The sequence below is a fragment of the Amyelois transitella genome, chromosome 2 (genome assembly GCF_032362555.1).
Source record: "Amyelois transitella isolate CPQ chromosome 2, ilAmyTran1.1, whole genome shotgun sequence".
Taxonomy (NCBI): Eukaryota; Metazoa; Arthropoda; class Insecta; order Lepidoptera; family Pyralidae; genus Amyelois; species Amyelois transitella.
The window spans coordinates 3499185-3521053 of NC_083505.1; the positions used below are offsets into that span (position 1 = coordinate 3499185).

General features: G+C 35.7%; 1 protein-coding gene across 1 annotated transcript in view; it reads left to right on the plus strand.

Annotated features, from left to right (window-relative positions):
• The window catches only part of LOC106142974 (protein Wnt-10b), a 38121-nt gene extending 16512 nt beyond the window's left edge, over positions 1–21609 (plus strand). Inside the window, 4 exon segments of the mRNA XM_060949343.1 lie at positions 12846–13135; positions 20358–20489; positions 20655–20776; positions 21095–21609. Coding sequence (XP_060805326.1) covers positions 12846–13135; positions 20358–20489; positions 20655–20776; positions 21095–21329 — 779 coding nt within the window. The 3' untranslated portion in view covers positions 21330–21609.
• The last annotated feature ends 260 nt before the right edge of the window (positions 21610–21869 follow it).

The following is a 21869-nucleotide window of genomic DNA, read 5'->3' on the forward strand; positions in this document are numbered from 1 at the left end:
AGCGATACAATCTAGAATCTACAACAATCAAGAAGACTGTTAGGCTTTGGCAATGATTCAACAATTTCTGACAACCTAAGCACAAACTATCATTACAAATATGCTTAAAGTATTTACAGATTAAGACATGAATCTCACAGATTACAACATAAGGGATGCTACTCTATTGTGACTCGGACTTTTATTAGTATTGATAATAATCCGTGACGACACCTTCCGGCCCTTCAGCGACACGACTCCGTTCAAATTGAAAAATTGTGAAAAAACAGCGTAACTAAACACTTAAACATCTTTCTTAACTTGTCCATTGTTGGCGTCCGAATTGAAACGCCGACTGGAGAATGAGAGAAAAAAAATGGAAGAACAAATCGAGATGCTTTTAAATAGGATAATAGCGATCGATGATCGAGGGAGGGAGATAATGATGTTTCTTTTTTTGCCGTGAATGTTGGTAACATTGAAGAATGTCTTCGCATTCTGGATAGATCAGGGATTGGTTCCGCTTCCCCGGGATTTACACACGTTGTTAGCGCTCTTGTTGCACGTGACGGTGTAACAATATAGGGACAAAGGCTTAATGACTTTTGTTGGGCTAATGAGGGCATTGTTGGCTGGTGTTGGTCTGATGGTGGTTTAGATTAGCGAGGCGACGGAGATGACGCGCCGTGTCACGTGATAGAATGCTACGTGCACGGCAACTTATAAACGTTATAAGACAATGTCTTAAGCGAGGTGTGTAAGATAATGCTCGTAATAAGATGGACTAATCGAAATAGAAATAAAAAGATACCACAAATTTTATAAAAATAAAATTAATGAAATTGGGACCATTGAAATTAACGCAAATGCCGCTTTTAATATTATGTAATAATGAACATTTTACAATATTTACACTTACAGTAAAAATACATAAAATGGCTTTCAGCTCAGCAAACATACATTATTACCTTACTTAGGTATATATATATATATATATATATATGCCTTGCCTTGATTCATTTTTGGTTGCATTACCTGGCTATATACTGATAAGAAATGACCGCACTGATAAAGTTGGTGGAGGTGTAGCCATATATTTACGCAGCAATCTTTCGTATAAAATTTTGTTCCAATCTCCCTCTTCTTACTCGGCATCAGCCGAATACATTTTTATAGAAGTTGAAGTGAGCCACCAGAAAATTGTATTGGGGGTTATGTATTGTCCACCAGGAATAAACTATTTTTCTTCTCTTGAGACAGTACTTGATCCTGTTGCTTCTGTATACTCTCATTCCCTTGTATTCGGTGATATCAATACTAACCTCTTACTCGACACCTCTTCTTCTTGTAAACTTCGTGATATTGTTGACTCCTTCAATCTTTCGGTTCTTCCTTTTAATGCCACTCACGTCAATAAGGACTCCCCTGACACCTGGCTTGACCACATATTTACCTCATCACTCGATAATATCATGCTTCATGGTCAGCATCCTGCTCCAGCATTTTCTCGACATGACCTTATCTACGCTTCTTACAGGATTCACACCACTAAGATTAAGGCAAAGTCAGTTTTAATGCGCAACTTTGCTGGGCTGGATATTGAAGCGCTGCGTACTGATGCTGCTGGCACTGACTGGGATGCCATATGCCATATAGCTGCTGATACCGTGGAATCCAATGTTGGCCTTCTTAATAGCTCAATTGTTTCTCTTTTTGATCGTCATGCTCCATTCCGTCGTGTAAAAATTAAACGACCTCCTTGTCCGTGGATGACCAGGGGAGTGCGCATGGCCATGGCAAAACGTAATCGAGCGTTCTTAAAATTTAAACGTGATCGTTCTGATGACAATTGGGATATATTTAAGAGGGCACGAAATCTTTGTAATCGTATGGTGAGGTCCGCGAAACGTCGGTATTTCCATGAAAGCATATCGAATTCTTCTCCTGCTGATGTGTGGAAGTTCCTCAAAAGCCAAGGTGTAGGTAAGGGTAATTCCAAGGTATTCAATTCCTCCTTTTCTCTAGATGAGATAAATGATCATTTTACTTCCACTACTTCTCTGGATCCTTCATCTAGGTTGCAAACTATTTCATATTTAAACTCCTTACCTTGTTTGCTACCTGACACGTTTTCCTTTTCTACAGTGACCATTGAAGACGTTAAAAAAATTGTCCTTTCCATAAAAACAAAAGCCATGGGGATCGATGGAATTAATCTCCGCATGATTCTTCTTCTTTTGGACTTCATTCTTCCGGCTCTCACTCACATCATTAACTATTCCCTTAGTTCAGGTGTATTCCCTTCCTTATGGCGGAAGGCATTTGTGATTCCTCTACCTAAAACTAACAATCCTGGCAGCTTAAATCATTATCGTCCTATATCTATTCTTCCATTTTTCTCTAAAATTCTTGAAGCAGCAGTGTATTCCCAACTATCCTCTCTTGTTCTTTCTAATGGACTGCTCAGTGAATTTCAATCGGGATTCCGCCCGGGACACAGCACGGGTACTGCGTTGTTGAAGGTGACTGAGGACATCAGAAATGGCATGGAGCACGGCAGGGTGACCATCCTTGTACTTATTGATTTCTCCAATGCTTTTAATACGGTAGATTACGATGTTCTCCTTGCTTTACTTGCTCGCCTTAATCTCTCTCCAGTGGTCCTCGATTGGTTCGCCTCTTATCTTCGTGGCCGACAGCAAGCAGTCCGTGTTGAGCAAAATATCTCAAGTTGGCGTGACCTTGTTTCTGGCGTTCCCCAAGGTGGCATATTGTCCCCTCTCCTGTTCTCTATCTTCATCAACTCTCTTACTTTACTCCTTTCTTCCTCTTTTCATCTTTATGCAGACGACCTGCAACTCTACCACTCATGCGATTGTGAGGGTATTGACTCCTCGGTTGCGCTCATTAACAGGGATCTTAGCATTATTGCAGACTGGTCGACTAAGTACGGAGTAGTTGTAAACCCGGGTAAATGCCAGGCTATAATTATAGGAAGCTCCCGGCAAATTTGTAATATTAATTTCGAGGCTATCAATCCCGTTAAATTTAATAATGTTACGATCCCTTACTGCCCCAGCGTAAAAGACCTTGGACTGCAGATCGATTCAACTTTTAGCTGGGTTCCTCACGTCACTGAGGTCTGCCGTAAAGTAACTGGTATGCTTCGTTCTCTTTATAGACTAAAGAACTTCCTTCCTCTGAGAACCAAAATCTCCCTCGTCCAATCTTTAGTCATTCCTACTATTGATTATGCCGACGTGTGTTACTGCGATCTTACTCAAGTCCTTCTCATTAAACTCGACAGATTAGCCAACAACTGTATTCGCTTTATTTTTAATATCCGTAAATACGATCATATTTCTTCTTTTCGTTCGCAGTTATCATGGCTTCCTATTCCTGAACGTCGTAAAGCCAGAATTCTTTGTTTTTTGTACTCTCTACTCAATGATGCTCACTCTCCTCTTTACTTAAAATCTAAATTCCCGCTTCTGAGTTCCACCCATTCCCGTTCTCTTCGCTCTTCAGACAACCTGACTCTGCGTACTCCTCTGTTCCGGTCTACTTTTTTGGAGAAATCTTTCCAGGTTCAGGCTGTAAGGCTCTGGAATGCTCTTCCTGAAATGATTAGGAGAGCTCCTAGTCGCTCTGCGTTCAAACATGCTGTGAAGGGGTTCTTTCTTCGGCAGATTAATGATGGGTCATCCTAATTATATATCCTAATTATATATTTTATGTATGTATAATAATATGTATTTATAGTGTATATTATGTATATATATATTGTATGTATTTACGCATTTTCTTTTTGTAATGTATGTATTTTGTCAGTATGCATGTGCACTTTATCGCACCACCAACTTAAAGTTTTTTCTGTTTGGTCAACTGGTTGACTGGTAGAGAATGCCAAGCGGCATTAAGTCCGCCTTTTGTACATTTTTTTGTTTTTGTGCAATAAAGTTTAAATAAATAAATAAATAAATAAATATATATATATATATATATATATATATATATTTAGGTAAATTTGGTAAAATAAAAACCAGATTTCTAAAGAAAGAATTATTCCGTTGACAAGAATGATATTTTAGAATATTGGACAAAAGCGTGGTCACGATAGTGTTTTACGTTAAGCTAGTTATTAAGATCAGTTATTTTTGCATTAATTGCTTTGATATCAGTTAGACAAATTCCAGTCTAGCAAAGACAATGTCTTTCGTCGTACAAACAACCCAGCCAGGGTGGCGCATGTTTACATGTCGATTCAAATCTGTCTGCGCGTGAGCAGCATCCCTAACATAATTTGTCATAAAAAAGCGACATTTATTGGAGTTTTATATCGCGCGCGACGTGTCAAAAATGATGCGGTTGTGATCCGCGAAAACGAGATCTTTACGATGCTTATCTTACGAATTGTCGTGGGAATTTGTGTGTCAAAAATTCGACATCTTTATTAGTGGTTTTTAGTTATACTGTTATAAAATGCTTATGACTTACCAGATCTATAGAAATATGGCCATTGGCCATGACTTACCGAAGAAAACAAAACGTGTTTAACTTATCAGTTGTCGAGTTCAGGCAGTTCAATACTTTCAATAAGCTTTTACTCTTAGGCACTATAATTAGCATACGGTGAGCCTAGAAACCTGCACAATACCTATTCATAACGATTATAACCGATCATAACGATTGAAAACCTATTAATTAACAATTTCCCTGACAAATCAGATAAGAGTTTAATATTCATATAAGATATCACCGAAATTGATCTTATTATGATTACATCTTCGCGTCATCGAAATAAAACACATAATAATACACTTCAAATAGTAATCTATGATAAAACGTGTCAAAATATATATCATAAATGTTGATTGTCACGTCGAACCTAAAATAACAAACGTTAAAAGGATTTACATAAAAACTAGACGTGTCGAAATGCCTGATGCGCTGTCTATCCCTCTAATGGCATCGATAACATCTTCTGGTGCGTTACCGAGTCGTGCTCCTTCAGATGCCTTTAAACTGTGAGAAAAAACACAAAAGCCGGTACAAAAACACGAATTTGTCCAAAGTTCTCAGTTGGACGTGACATTGAGTGGTGGTTTTTTGTTAAATCTTTATGTGCCCGACGGATTATGAAGCGGCGTTTAAGGGTTAATTAACTCGAGAGGCCGATGATGCTGCGAAATTAAATTAAATGGTACGGCGAAAATTTTACGATGATGCGAAACTATGGCGTTGCTTTCACACTTTCGACCGACGAATGGAAATTTAACTTTTTAATCGCAGTGCATCTACGGATACGAGTATACATATATGTTGTATAAATTTGCTGTCGGAAAGCGGACCACAGGCCCGAGGGTGAAACCGGAAATACCCAAATATGAGAGAGAGAGAGAGAGTGAGAGAGAAATATGCTGTAAATTATTATAAGTATAGTAACAAATACACTTCACGATGTCTATCAAAGACAACGTTAAAATTAATCGCATTCGAATTGTACCAAACCATTATTGTTGTAGATAATATCTACACGCATAACTACAAGTTAATACTAAGTACTAAGTCTAGTTAATACTAAGTACGTTATTTCTTACTCGGGGTCTACCTAATCGATGCTCTAAGATCGGTTCGGCTCTATGCTGGTAAGGAAAAACATCATGAGGAAACCTGCACATTAAGGCAACTGAATGTTGTAACCATGATACAATACGGGCTTTGGTTCCCCTGCAAAGGTAGCGGAGGTCACATGGAAGTCGCTTCGTATAAAAACTATAGCCAATAGGAAGTAAGACACAAAAATGTATCTTCGAAGATGAAAAAAGTAAGTAGGTGCCCAACTAATTAGGCAAGTTTCGTCTCCTGCGCATTCCATATTTAAATTTGTCGCGGCTGACGTCACGGGCGGGTTATCGCCCAGTTTCGGCAATTAGCGATTCGCCACAGCCGCCATATGAATTAACCCTCCAGCAGAGCCTTAATTGGCACAAAATCTACCTACACTAAAGAAATTATGAAAGTCAAGTCAAAGTCAAGATTCGTACAGGTTTAGCTATAAAGCTAATTATAAAGACTGATATAATCTAGATAGAGCAAACTGATTCAAAACACCAGTAAATAATTGTTTTTTTGTATAGTTTGTTGAATACATGTGGGTCACAAATGTATGATAATGCCTCGCGATAAGATGACATCAGTTAAATACAACTTATGGGCAAACTTCTGATATCCAAACACGGAACGCTGTCGTAACTTTGTATGGCACGTAAAAAAATAAAAACCCCGTTAATTATTCCTAAAAGTCATCAATTAAAACCACTTAAGAAACTTTACCAGTAATCAAATGAATATATACGGGAAATTTGCACTCATTGAGCGTAAAAAGTGGACGCGAGTTCATTCATTTTGGCGCCAGAATTACGAGCTATCGACTTGGAAGCGAGAAGGTAGGCGTAAAAAATGTATTGGAAATCAAAATGAACATTGTGCAATCGTAAATCGTTTCGGCTTGTAAGCGACCACATGATGGCGAGTGCGCATCAAAAACAATGTTACACAACGCGGAAAAAGGCGACCACCGATGGCGAACAAGCAAAAACCAATAATATGCGCATTCATTTGAAGACTTTCAAGCATATATTTTAAAAAATTGAAGATGAAATAAAACTTTTAATGATAATTGAAATTTGTGTTTACTTACGCGACTGTAGTTTTTGTTGCGCGGCGCCACCGTTGTCGTACTTATAAGGCGCGAATGTAGATTTGCCAATTTGAACTTCGAAGAATCGAGGTGGCGTTGCAGTCGCAACTGGTGCTGTTAGCCGTCCGTTCCAATGATGGACAGGTTAAACAATTAGGTTCTTTATTGTAACTAGTTGGAACGTTACTTGTTTTCCAACCCGCCGCAGACATTCTAGGCGGTTACAAAAGTACCATCTTATATACTCGTCGATTTGTATAGTTTATTTAAGTAGGTGGAATAAATATCGAACGATGACAATGAATTGGTACAAGTTTACGGAAACAAAAAAAGAAAAACGAATTGTATTTCCCAAGAAACACTTCACTCTCAATGTATTTTCTCTGCTAGATGTCTCAAGAGACTCCTGTATACATAATGCTATCCTGACAGTGCCGTACACCAACAAATTTGATGGACATAGTCTGAACTGTCACACGCTTCAGTCCCAGAAGATTATGAAACAGGCACATGGTGTTTGCAACGCGTTACTTAACCCTTAATTTTAACCTTTTTAGAAAGAAGTCCTTCAATGTAAAAATACTATTCCTTCTAAGTAAGTTATACAGGCTATTGCCATCTCATAAGAGGTCTGGGTGACTAATAAGATTCGTATTACAATAAAACATAGCATCAAAATTCATCCACTTAAAGAAACGAATAATATAAAGGTTCCACTTGTTAGCTCCTGCTATAAATCTTCACAACTCGTTTCAAAGTCTCTTTGACAACTCGTAACGAAAATAATTACGAATCATGCATTATTAAAACAAACACGGGCAAAAAGTGAGAGGCAAGACAAGTGTAAGGCAAGAATTTAAAATCTGTCACCAGCCAGAAATTCAGAACGTTTCGGAGAAAAAGTCGAAATCGAATAATCGGAATTCATTGAAGTCGATTATCGAATTCAGCACGAGTTTTGGACAAGGGGAAAAAAATACATTTAAGGAGCAATATGTCGTGTGGTTCCCGGCACCAATAGAAAAAAGAATAGGATCACTCTGTCTCTTTCCCATGACTAGCAACCTGTCACTATTTGCATTTCAATTCTATCATTAAGCCAAACAGCTGAACGTGGCCCAATAGTCTTTCTGAAACTGTTGGCTCTGTCTTCCCCGCAAGAGATGTAGATGCGATATGGATGTAAGTAACAATAGGTAATGCAAATTCAAAGCAACGTTATCAGTGAAACAAACAGATTGATTATAAAGGTAAACTTAATAATTTATATCATTTAGATCAAAAACAGTATAAACAGGCCGGCGAATATTAAGATCTGTATCATATGTAAAATATTCTCAACACAAACGACATATTACTCGCCTTTCCGTAACAACTGATATTATTACCATAACCCCTTTAATAGTAAACGAAGCTCTAGAAAATCGAATAATTCGCCTATAACTGTAAAACTCACATCACTGGAATCGGAATCGATCAATCGTGCGTGCCGTAAATCGAGTACCGATCCTATCTCGTGTATTCGCATCGACAAATATAAATTTGTCACTGGATAGAGGGAAAAAGCGCGTTGTGGCCGGCCAAAGTTTATAAATAAACAATAACATTGCCTTGTTTGGTTCGCACACCGTGACATTCGTCAAGGGACCTTATACGATCTCGAATGACAAGCATAGGACGAGGTGCGTTTACATGTGACGGTATTTCAAAGTGGCAACAAGATTGCGCTTGAGGCGCCATCTATATTTTATCGTTAGCATGATTCTCAAGGCGTTTGTGTTGCGTTCTTCTTGAGCTCCAGTTCCATCTGTGACCTCTATTGTCGGCTATATAAATCAAGTTATCATAGGAAGATTTGCCCATTTGATCTCAGTGACGCTGTGAGCAGACTTTTTCTTTTTGGTTGCCTTATTATCTTAAATCTTGTTTGTTGTCTTGGTGAATTTGAGTGATAATATGGTCCTATTCTTGTGGAGTGGTAAATTAAATTGTATAACCGAAATTGTATAACGTTTCGTGCCAGGCTAGCTCCCATATTGGTGACAACACCAAATACAATGCTATAAATTGGGTCAAATTTAATATAGATTTTGCATGAGAAATCTGACAGTGTAAACACCTAGTTTGTATTAATTCATCCGGGCGGACGATCACTTCTCCGAGATAATGGTTGATATATAATGATTATCATTTTATTAAATGTGAGTCATTCTAAATCATGTCTGTGCTTTTTGCAACAAGTTTGATGACCTAGAAGCGCACAAACTGATACAAATATCTGACGATCTCTTCGTGGGAGAAGCCGACTGTTGTAATTTCCAATTTTCTTTATATTTAATTATTAAGATAAATAGTTGAATTTCAAGATAAAAAGGTAGGCGATGTTGCCACCTTACTAATTGTAGATAGTGAATTAAATATTTTATTTTTCCAACACCTTCTCTACCTCCTTGTTCACATTCGGCTCCGCACGCAGTCAAATGACTCTATGTCCTCCGCACTGCAAAACAATATGCGTATTCTAATTAGCAAAATTTCATGAAGATCGGTTTAGTGGTTTTGACGTGAGAGACGAACAAACAATCATACCTACAAATATATTCATATTTATAATATATATAGCATTATTTGGAACTTTAAATACAATGAAATCAAATCCTATCCTTATAGCAACGATTGTTACAACACGATCATAAAAGAAAAGAATGCAACGCGTCCAAGCGACCCGCGTACGTTTTCAAATAAAAACGCCATTATTTAATAAACCGTATCTCCGGCCGTCAATTAGAGCCATTCTAGGGAGAGGCACTAATCCGAGAGATAACACACACCGGGTATTAATCACGAGGTTCAAACTAATTTATATATTGGATGAACTCGTATCGGCGATATTCAGATAGCTACAGAAGCTTCTGACGATATCGTTCTTAATCTGGTCAAAAACGGGGAGAAATATAATAAGTTTTTGAATAATAGTACGCATTGACACTAAGGATAACTGACAATTGTTTTTACCGTACTCTAAAAGAAAGGATATAAACCTTATTCAGATTCATAATGTTTTATTTTTTTGACAATCTAGGTAGCAGCCATCTAGTACCTACTGAAAATGTTACTGGATTTGTCTTAAGTATTATAATATTAACTTATCAATTAAAGATAACAAAAATAATCCAGAAATCATACAACAAAATCCATCTTAAAGTTTCGTTCGTCTAGGTTTTTTTAACAAACAAAACGTGTAAAGATCTTATATAGTACACCAAGAAGCGTGATAAGAGAATTTTGTGATGTGAAAGAAGATATTGTTACAGGAATGGAAAAAAAGAAATGAAAAAAAGTGATATTTTGTATGTATGTATATAACCGTAACACGTATCTTGTAAACTGATGAAATAAATTTATATTAAAGAGTACCCGAAACCGCCGAGCTTGTATGAAGAGAGTTATGAATGTGGATGAAGCGAAGGAAGTATGCAGAGATCGTGGCAAGTGGAAAGAGGTAGTCTCTGCCTACCCCTCCGGGAAAGAGGCGTGATTTTATGTATGTAAATTCATATTATACTCCCAATATCCAGCACCGCAGGCCAACAAGCCACCCACAGCACAGATAATCAATAACTTAGAACCATGCAAATTGCCCAGTAAAACCTCAGAACTAGCATTGGTCAAGAATTAATGTAAGCACTATAAAAACCAGGATATACTCGTTGAAAGCAGGTGGCTTGGCATCAGAGCCTTAATAGCCCATTAAAGGAGGCTCTTAAAATCTTTAAACGCAAAAGGAATAGCACAATGAAATTGCTAGGATAGCACAATTAACTGACGGCTTAGGTTTATCAACCACGTAGTCTTTAGCAAGAAGCTATATTATGGCAAAGTTTTCAAAATTTAAGGTTTATAGTTTATATATTGTTTACCGCTCAGACAATTGAAATTTAAATTTTAAACTCATACAGTTGAGAAGTAAATTTAAAGAAATCTTTTCACATTGTATTATCGAAATAATAGATGACATTCCTCTTAAAATCCCCCCTACAATAGCAGGTTCTCATACTACGTACATTTCACCGTCTCATGCTGTCAAATGTTGCTTACAATTGACAAGCTACAACTCATGTACTTGATAAAAAATATGGATAACCTTTTGATTACGTACATATCTAACTATTTTTATGATTTGATATCATCAACTCATTTCGGGAAATTTTGATAGAAGTTTTTAGTAAGTACTTTGTCATTTAAATTTAGTAGCATATGACTTGAATAACGTATCTTAAAACTATATTAAATTATTTTTGTCTATGAGCAGCATACTTTATTTACACAATTAAATTTGCTACTGACGGTTCGGACCTAACTCAAATGCAAATCTCCAATCATACTATTTATGGTAAAAAGATTACATTGTTAGGGGCCAATAGCTTATCTTTGCATCTAGCAAATGGATTCACTGTTTAATTTATTGCAATAAAGTAGATAAATAGAGGTACGGAGACGTTCCGCGTTCCATTGAAGGTCTATTCATACTGATTACGATTAGCCATCTCAAAGTGAATCAATTCAAAGCAGGAGTGAATACTTCACCAATGCTTCAATTGAATTAATTGAGTACATTCAGCAGAATAAACTAAAAAATATATTCTTTATTACTGTAAAAACATCTGGAGAACCAACTGGTAAAAAATTTCGAGGATAATTACACAATCAGGCAACTCGATATGTAACCATGTTACAATATGAGTTAAGTTCATCTGAAAAGGGTGGGGAGATCAGATCGCGCTTTGCGTAAAAACCTGACTTACCCAATTTTGAATCATTCTCCTCTACAGGAAGGTGAATATATAATCGGAACTAACGCCAGGAGGAAGAGAAAGATTGTTAGACGACTGATAGATGCGATTAAATAATATATTTATAAATATGTAGATTAAATAGAAACCCGGTTTCTTTTTAACAAAAGTGTGTTAGTTAAAGACTCCAAATGCTAAGAACGGAAAATTGAGGATTATTAAAAAATAACAAATATAGTAACGTTATTAGAATCTTGTTTAACAACCTGCAGATATGAACGTTTCATACCTACCATGAAAGCTGAATGCATCTACTATTTATTTATGCTAGAAATCTTGTCATGATTCCGATGAGACGCTCAGGCAACTCTTAGTGTTTTTTTAGTGTAAATCAACAACTATTTAGTAGGAAAACGGTAATGGAAGTTAATTTAGCGATCATGAAGCTATATGTGAGATTTATTTATAAGAGTTTAAGCTTTGATCTTCAATCCACGTAATATATTTTATTGCAGTAAAAGAAATTACGATTTAATGTTTAAAGATCAATAATTATAGGATGATCTTGATTTTTTTAATATCCGGATAGGAATACTTATATTTATTATATATGGGTAATAAATATATGTAAGTACATTAACATTCGGCAGCAAATTTTGATACAAATAATTTTTTATTTCATTGTTGAGTATTAGCGTTTTCCAGAAATTTTAGTTTATTTTTAAAATGAAAAATTGATCTGATGAGATTTTCTAACAAAAACCTCAATAATAAGGCAACCCAAAACTTAACCCGGACTTATATCTTTCAACAAAAACAGCACAAATTCATGTAAATTCGATATAGAAAAGGAAACATAATTTTTATACCGATGTCAGCGAATGTTATTTTAAACATCATTTATTTCCTAAGCCAGAGGCTGTGTCCATGCTTATCGTTTCCCGTGCACAGATAAATTATTTATTGAATCCTGTTTTATGATTACTGGCTTCCGATTGGTCACTAATAGTTCGTGTTCAAAGCAGTATTTTATAAATAGAAAACATAATTGTTGGATTTTTTAAAATATGAGTATTATTTTAAAAAACCAACCAAAACCACGAAGTTAAAATATCTTTTATGCGCCTTTATATGAATCAGTAGAATGATTCGCAAATATCCACTGGAATCACCAGGCCCCGAATTCGATCCCTGATCATGAAAATCTTGGTTGTTCATTAAGTAAATATATAGCTTTAGACTTAAGTAATAAGACAGACAGCTCATTACACAAGCCTCGGACTAACTTTGGACTTACTTATTGTGTGTGATTAGTCCCGTATATTACTTATTTTTTTTAATAAATTAATTTATTTATTATTCCTTCTCAGGTTTCCGGGAAGCAGGATTCCTCTACGCCCTAACCGCTGCAGGAGTAGCCCATGCCATTGCCAGAGCATGTGCCCAGGGTCGCTTGCTATCCTGCGGATGTGATCCCCTGGGTTACCGAGCCTCGCACGACCCCAGGGGACGAGCGAGGGCCAACAAATGGGAGTGGAGCGGGTGTTCCCACAACCTCGCGTACGGAATCGAGTTTTCTAGAAAATTCTTGGACGTGAGAGATAAGGTCGATGACCTGCAGTCGAAGATCAATGTGCACAACAACAACGCGGGAAGATCGGTAAGTTAACTCGCTTTTCTTATAAACTAACTAGACTCCGCGTAAAACGAATAATCTGTACTAATATTATAAAGCTGAAGAGTTTGTTTGTTTGTTTGAACGCACTACTCTCAGGAACTTCTGGTTCGAATTGAAAATATATTTTTGTGTTGAATAGACCTATTGAGGAAGGCTTTAGGCTATATAACATCACGCTGCAACTATCAGAAGCGAAGAAATAAAGGAAAATTTGAAAAAAAACGGAAAATATTATTCATCCTTGAGGGCTTCAATGATGCCCAAAAGAACTATTACACGCGGACGAAGTCGCGGGTACAGCTAGATAAAAAAAATTGTAAAGATAAGTTTTTAAAACCAGTTTTCTTTCACATATTCCATAATTTCTTTGCTCCTAATAGTTGCAGCGTGATGTTATATAGCCTAAAGCCATCCTCGATAAATGGTCTATTTAACGAAGAATTTTTCAATTCGAACCAGTAGTTCTTGAGATTAGCACGTTCAAACAAACAAACAAACTTTTCAGCTTTATAATATTAGTATAGATCTGAAATAGGTTGAAAGACGCGACCACGAGCAAATTAACAACTTTTAGGTAAACAGCATACCTAATAACACACGTAGTATTAATTTGTCAATATAAACCAACCTTTGATGTCTTAACCCCAGTGCAATCACAAATCAAAAGACGCCACTTGTCGAGGGCCCTCGCAGTTATTTCATTAGACAACATGAACGCATAACTCCGCCTTGATCTGCCGGGGGTGCATTTTAATGTACAAACTTGAATAAATTGATTTCATAATCAAATAAGTCAACACATTCTTCGCTTTGTTGTGAACTACACTTGCGAGAACAACGCCGAATAACTGCCCCTTAATTTACGTACTCATATAACGTGAACTTCCCCTTAATTCTACCAAATTAAAAGTTTAATAACCAAAATATTTTTGCACGTTCATAAAAGATTTGTGCTTATTTTTTTTTCGAAGTGGCCAGTATTAAGCTTGATGATCATAATCAGGTATAAATTTCTAAGTACACTGTTATATTGTTAAATTAATTGTGGGTGCCCAGTATTATTATCAGCAATAATATGTTTACGCATTACATATATTACTTTGAGTCAGCATAAAACATCAATGCATATAATCACGTCTATTTATATATTTTTACGCCATAAATTTTAAAAGGTACCAATTCTTAAACTTTTTAACGCAATCAGTTTAAAAATGTATCACCATTACACCCACAACCAAATCAACGACTCAATCAATATAACAATAGGTAATTACACCGCCGTTGTTATCCAAAACAACATGACACCTAACGCTACACTTATTTTGTCGTAGCAACTTTATTGGTGGTCCTACCATTTTAAGTTGACCTTTGGAATTTACTATAATCTCAGGCGATGAGACAAGATCGAAGAGATCAATATTGAATAGTTGCTGTGAGGGTAAATTACCAAGGTGTCTAAATTGGTCTATTCAGGCGTCAAGGGGCAGTTATTTACTTCAAATTTGAGTACGGTTTGGGGCGTGGTTCTTAGTAATCACCTATATGGGTGGTCGGCCTGTTATGGTACATGACCATAATGTGGTATTACGCCGCATTCGCCGCCTTTCGATCACACCCTGTTTTATATTGAGCTATAAAAGATTTTAAGCCAGCTCTTCATATTGATGATGTTTTTAAAAGCACTCATTAAAAGTAAAAATATAAGGGAAGCGAGCGTATAAGTATTTTCTATAAGTAAAAGTATTTAACTGATTTTAAACTGTCGCGTTGCATTATACTATTTATATTTAATACGTACCTTTATTTTTATTTTGGACGTTTCGAAACAAGTTACAATGATCCGCGGTCACCGAGCGACTCCTTTTAATTCTTTAGTTTAACGAAGGATATTTCTGAATAAAGTCCCGAGCGGTAGCATGTCTGTGTAAAAAATATCTATTATTTGTTTTAAGGTATTTGTCTCTATTTGTTTGGTGGTTAAGCTAGAGGGTAATACTGGGTTGAAAACCCACTACGCAAAGTATTATATGAAGAGCAAAAAATGAAAAATTAAGTTCATGATATACCTAGCAACATTTTATTTATTAATAAATTATATATTCTGTATATTTAAAAAAAAATACAAGTTTGATAAATAAAAGATATTTAAAAAAATCGTTATGAAATCAAATTTCATACGGCACGATGTTCAGTTCAGATTTACTTGTGGCGTGCGCTAACATGACATAAAATAATTAAGAAAAATTCCATTACAAATATTCATTTCTACGAACTCATTCTGAACTATCCGACACTTAAATACATCAGGGACTGATTTGTTACTGGCCAGTAATTAATCTTCACACTACTGAGTAACGAAAGCCAAAATAGCGGACCTACCAGAAGGATTACTTCTAATAATTTAATAGGCTTCTTCCGATCCATAATAAACATGTCAAACACGAGTTTAAATACAAAATGACAACATTAAAACTACTTTCAACGACGAATCAAATCGAGAAATTACACCTTATAGCAGTGGCATAAGGTAGAACATTTATATTTAGATGTCATTAGTAACATTGTAAAATATATTATATTGGTGTCCGTAACCAAACCTGACGTTAAACCAGCATACCTCGCTTACTTATTAGGGATTTACGATTTAATAGATTTTACTTTTTTTATAAGTAAGTAATACAAACATGACGCTGGTACAAATTATTTAATTTGTTCGTTAAAGTATATACCTACATGTAATAACTGTTAAAGAAAATTGACACTTTAAAACATATGTATGTATGTCTGAACAAAATGCATTTTTGCATTTTTTTCTTTTACTAAGCTTTAGGCTTTTCTACATGTAAGTCAAAAATAGATAAAAAATAAGGCACATATTAAAATAACCCACAAAAGAATAAATGATTTTTTTTAATTGCTTTAATCTTAGTTATCAATTATACAGTTATTTACGTCTACGACTTTAAGTTCCTTGATATAAATACGAGTAATTTACCAATTAATTTATAGATTTACTTCTGCCACTATTTGAATCTTAATTCCATCATTAAGCCATACAGCTGAACGTAACCTTTCAGTTTTTACGAGACTGTTGGTTCTATCTATCCCGTAAGTACGTATGTATGTTATTTCATGTTTTATTTAAAAATATATCACTTTAATGTCACATTATTGTGAATTCACCCTTAACGGGGTAGATAGAGCTAACTTTACTGATTTAGATATACAGCAGTACTAATTATAGATAAATATAATCACGTTTATATCTTTTGCGTGTATATATTGTATTATAGATAACATTAATTCAAATTTTACTATCGGTAGCTTCACGCAAAATAATATACGATAGATACATAATTTACTATTAACACGATGTTTACTGTGACATTTTACGATCATAATAATCTGTGACCGCCGTTAAATTCGGGTCGAAACTATGTTGCCTTATGAGATAATGATACTTAATCATAACTTTTAAATGAATTTAATGAGATATAAAAATTTATGTTTGCAAATTAACAAATGTTATTCGTCGTGCTGACGGGCACGATTTGGACAAAAGTTACCGCACTCTATTTAGTAAGATGATTAAATTGGTCTTATTGGTATCTTTTCAAAAGTATTTTTCGTCATGAAAAGCTCCTGAAACGCGATGATGAAGTTAACAAACAGTGAAACTTTGAAACACAGAAATTGGCTGACTGATTGATCAATGTAAAGCTTTTGGTAGAAATTTTTAAATTAGGCATTTCAAGTCATATTTGAGTGTGTACCCTAGTCCCTACGCTAAAGGTAACTCATAGCAAGGATTTCCCAAATTTTAGTGAGGATTGGTTATATCAAGTGCAAAGTTCCGGAAAATGCTTGTAAATTAATAAGACTATGATAAGCATTTTTTTACTTATCAATCTATTCGTTCATCTAAATATTAGTGGGGAGATTTCATCAAATATTTAATAACCAATTGCCCACGTATCACGGCGTGAAGGTAAATTGGCCGGGATGAGACGAGGCCGGTGGTCCCTCAGACCCCACACTTGAGCATTGTTCCGGCAAGCTCCACCATTTTGTTTTGTAGGCACATAATTAACAGCCTCCCAGTGAGATCTCTGTTAGACACGCTCGCTTATAATAACCCCGCGATGATATTTTTATTAATGTCAAAATAAAATCGGCCTCAGTCACACCGGCGCGTGGCGAATCCGTATGAACACCTGCCTCGCATGGAATGCGTGTCGCTGTAAATCTTCGCTGTTGTATTGGAAAATATTTATCTTCCATTTGTTACTTTTATTTCCTTCACCACGCAGTCAATACGAGAGGTGTTGTAAATTTTACGGTTATGTCAGTATCGTATTGTAGCTCCCAAACGGGTGGGCAGATTTGAATGCAGTTTTCAGAATTCCTGATGGAAAACGGAACCTTTATAATGCTTCTTTGTTACGAATGTCAGTCAGTACTTTTCAGAAATAAAAATAAATAATACGTTTATGTATGAAAGTTGATTGTTACGTATTCTCGTATACTATACGAAGCGAATATTAAAACCTGTACCGCATTGATGCTTGCATTGATTAGTGTAATCATAAAATAACTTCTAGATAAAGGTACTCAATACTTATACCTATTTATGAAGTCACCAAGAAGTATCATTTTTATTAGAGCTTAAACGTCTCTTACAATTAATATACTTTTGCTAGAAATTTGACAAATTTGAAAGAAAAAGAAATACCTAAGGTTTGAATGAAAAGACCTAATGTGATTTTTTTTCCATTCAAATCAATTTAAGCTGAATTATGCCTGGTTCAGAAATTTGTTCTTGTTTTAATTATTATATTAACACCCTTAATATTCGTTTCGGTGTGAGAAGGTGTTCCAAGCGGAACTATAAAAGAGCCCAAGTTCGACCCACACAAGAAATTAGGTACCACATTAGAGGGGCAAGGTGATAATTACGTTACAAAAAAATCGATTCGATGAGTTAATATTTTGTTATGACCCGATGACTGTCCGATATCATGAATATTGTAATAGAATATTTTTTTTTTCAAAATTATCATTATATCGTTTGATAAATTTGGTTTACAATTTTTAGAAACAGCTTTAAAAACATTCATATCACAAATTGTTCAATTTGATGCGAATATACGACGAAATATATTTAATTAATTGATAAGATAAATGTATATACAATTAAATTAAATACTTCTAATCCAAAAGAATTAATCATCCAACCATATTTACCTTAAGTTGACCTACATCATTTATAGATTGACATAAAAATCAACTTAAGCACATCACCATGTGTGGTTTGAAATGTTTAATTTGTTGCCTATTTAGTTACGGTCGTCATAATCTAATAAGTTAGTCAGGTCTGGACGGTAATCGTCTGGAAGATTATGACTCACGGTGATCACGAGTCATGTTGAAAAAAGTGACCAGTGGAGTTGATAAAAAACCAACAGATATTTCATAATAGAATGCTACTACTTATTGCATGAGTAAAGAAAAACATTGGACCAAACATTGACCCTTGGGGAAATCCAACACGCACGGGACTAGATAAGTACTGTTAAATGTTTTGGATCTATATTCTTCCACTAATCCATGGCTTTACTTACCCTCTAGCTAGGTATATGAATAGATAAGTAGGTTTGCTACTATTATTTCAGCATTGTTTTTATTTTCGCTGTATAAGCATTGCTTATTAAGCAATGTTCTGCTCGTTTTTGATCTTCACCTATCTATTACTAAGGTAGTAAGAAGTACATTTCCACTTCAATATATATTTTCCCGTGTAATATCAACTTATAGCACTAAAGGTCAAACATGTTGATAAACATTACCATTAATAGTTTTCAGTACGTCAATCTATTCCAAGACAATGCAGTTACATGAAATCAAATCTAGCAATCGGCTAATCGAAGTAATCGATCGATTTAAGCAGATGGCGCCACCATTAAAGGCCATTCTGAATGGTAAGCCCACTCCAAGGTCCGTATTAACCCGCCGTATTTCACAAGCGGCCGCCGAGGTGAGAACATAATAAGCAGGTCGAGTCCATTTTTAATATTCCAGCTTCATTACTACGTATTACTGATAGGGTTGCCACATGGCTGGGAAAGCTAGGACTGACCTAACTTTTCTACTATAAAAATAAATGTAACTAAGGTATGGAAATAAACATTTTATTGTAACACTAGAGTACGCCCGTATATAAGGAAAATTTCACGTTTATTTCCGTTTCCGATGGAATCGCTGGAAATTCTCAGTTCACTTCTTGATATCATAAGTACTCATAAGAAACCTTTATACCAAATATGAAAACTGTAGACCGAGCGTTTTGGGCCATGCGTTGTCTGTAAGTCATTCAGTAATATAATAAAAATATACTAGAGAGCGCCCGCATCTCTGTACATTAGTAGATATATTTTTATTTACTTTAATCATTATTTTCTTTGAAGTTTCTCGATTTTAGTAACTAGGTACCAAATTGAATGTTCACTACTTTATAAATCTAAATACTAGCTAGTAAGTATTAGTTATGTACATAAGCTGAAATTGTAAAGAGCATTAATTAAATTTGTAAATATATTTAAATAAATATTTTTCCAATATTCGGAAACCCACATGAAAACTGGCGACCCTTAACCACAAACGTCTTGGGTGGCGAATTCTATCGCGAACGCTCTTAATACCGGGTTATTACGGCGCGGGTTCGGGGGCGGTCCAAAAGGCCGATTTATTTGAATTTTTGCTCCAACTCGTTTTGGGAAATTGTCGGCCGGCGGCGTTGGCAAAATTAAGACGTCATCGTGATTGCATCGAGGCGTTTAATTATGTAAATGTTACGGCTAGGTGCGGTGGGTGGTACGTAATTATGCCAAATGCGGTCACGTACGGGACGTCCGAGATTTATTTCGAACGGCCTCGTAATATGACGGCCGGTTGAAATTTCTTTCATTTTCTTTTTGATGGAATATGCAAAGCGTTTTCTCGATATTTATGTTCGAGTTGTGTGATTCGTAGGATGCGAATGATTTCTTGACATCGATCGCCTTGTAGGTTCATTTTATTTTTAGTATTGGTTTGTTTAAACTTAGTTGTTTAGTTGTAATTAATTGTATTGTCGTTATATTGTAATTCTAAAGTAATAACTATCTCGGGCTGTGCTTTCGTTAAATCAATAAAATCTTTATTATAGATACTATCATCCCACATGGAGGTGCGCTGCAAATGCCATGGTCTATCAGGTAGCTGCCAGCTCAGGACTTGCTGGAGGACCACGCCTGACTTCAGAGTGGTGGCTTCTACCATCAAGCGTCAATATCGGAAGGTATTTCAATAAGCAACCTGACACTATTTGTATCTCAACTCCATTGTTAAACCATACAGCGTCGCCTTCCAGTCTTTTCTAGATTGTTGGCTCTGTCTTCCTGTAAGGGATAAAGACATGATTTTATGTATGTAAGAAATAATACGACGAAAATTTTTACTGCAGGCTCTGATAGTGGCTCAAGAGGAACTGAACAGCGGGGTGACAGTGCTTAAAGGTAGACCTCGAGGTCGCAGGAGGAGCCGAGCGAAACCAGCGCCAAAGACCAGTCTACTATTCTTTGAGAAGTAAGAACTAAATATTTCTTATATTGATTCTTTACATCAAAAGGTCTGTGAAAATCAGCTAAAAATCTGACACCCTTAAATACTGTTAACAATGTTATTTGATGATTGAAACGTCTTGGGACTAATTTTAAATCTACCAAAGCTACTTTGATGGTCAAATGACTAAAAGTTCTTGCAGAGACTAACAAAACAGGAGGTTAGCCCCTGTTTTCTATGCAGTTATAAAAAAAGGTGATGCTACTCCATCCAAAACTCACTTTCAATAAATTTCCCAAATGCCTTCTGAAAAAATTACCATCATCCCAACTATATTACCAGGTCACCAAGTTTCTGCGACGTGGACCCTAAAACGGACTCTGCTGGGACCTCAGGTCGGGTCTGTCGCATCGGTAGGACCTCCCGCTCAGGATCCTGTGACCTCCTCTGCTGCGGGAGAGGACACGCCCTCATCAGAAAGTCCAGCATCAAGCCGTGCAATTGCACCTTCCATTGGTGCTGTAGAGTGGACTGTCAGAGGTGTAAAGACGATAAGTGGATAGCGATTTGTAAGTAAGTTTGGTTAGTTGATCGCTGAAGTAATCGTTCTTTTAGATAAATCAGATAAATTAGCATCTGAAGTTGGAGATTGTTGTGTAGACCCTCTGAGATGTTAACAACATAAATGAGGAACAGTTTGTGAATTTCATGACTTGATTGCTAAAGAGATATCTGTTTTAAATGAATACGGTGATTTTTATACCGAATTGATTGTTTTTTTAGAATAGCCGAGATGTAAAGATGATAAATGGCTGGGATTTGTAAATAAGTTTGGTGACTTAATCTGAATGAATTTGATAATTATCTGATTATCTAAAATACTAATAGGATTTCTGTGTTAAACAAATATTATGATTCAGATAATTGAAATAAATTTTGAGTTCTGGTAACAAATAAGTCTGAAGTAGGCACTTATCATACACCTTTTTGTGGCAATTAGGCCTTTTGTATTGTTAAGGTACTAAAATTGAGTAATTTACTTTTAAAACCCCCTAAAGTAATTAATTTGTTGGTGGTTACAGTATTTCAATAAAAAAGTGAGCAACACACATTACCT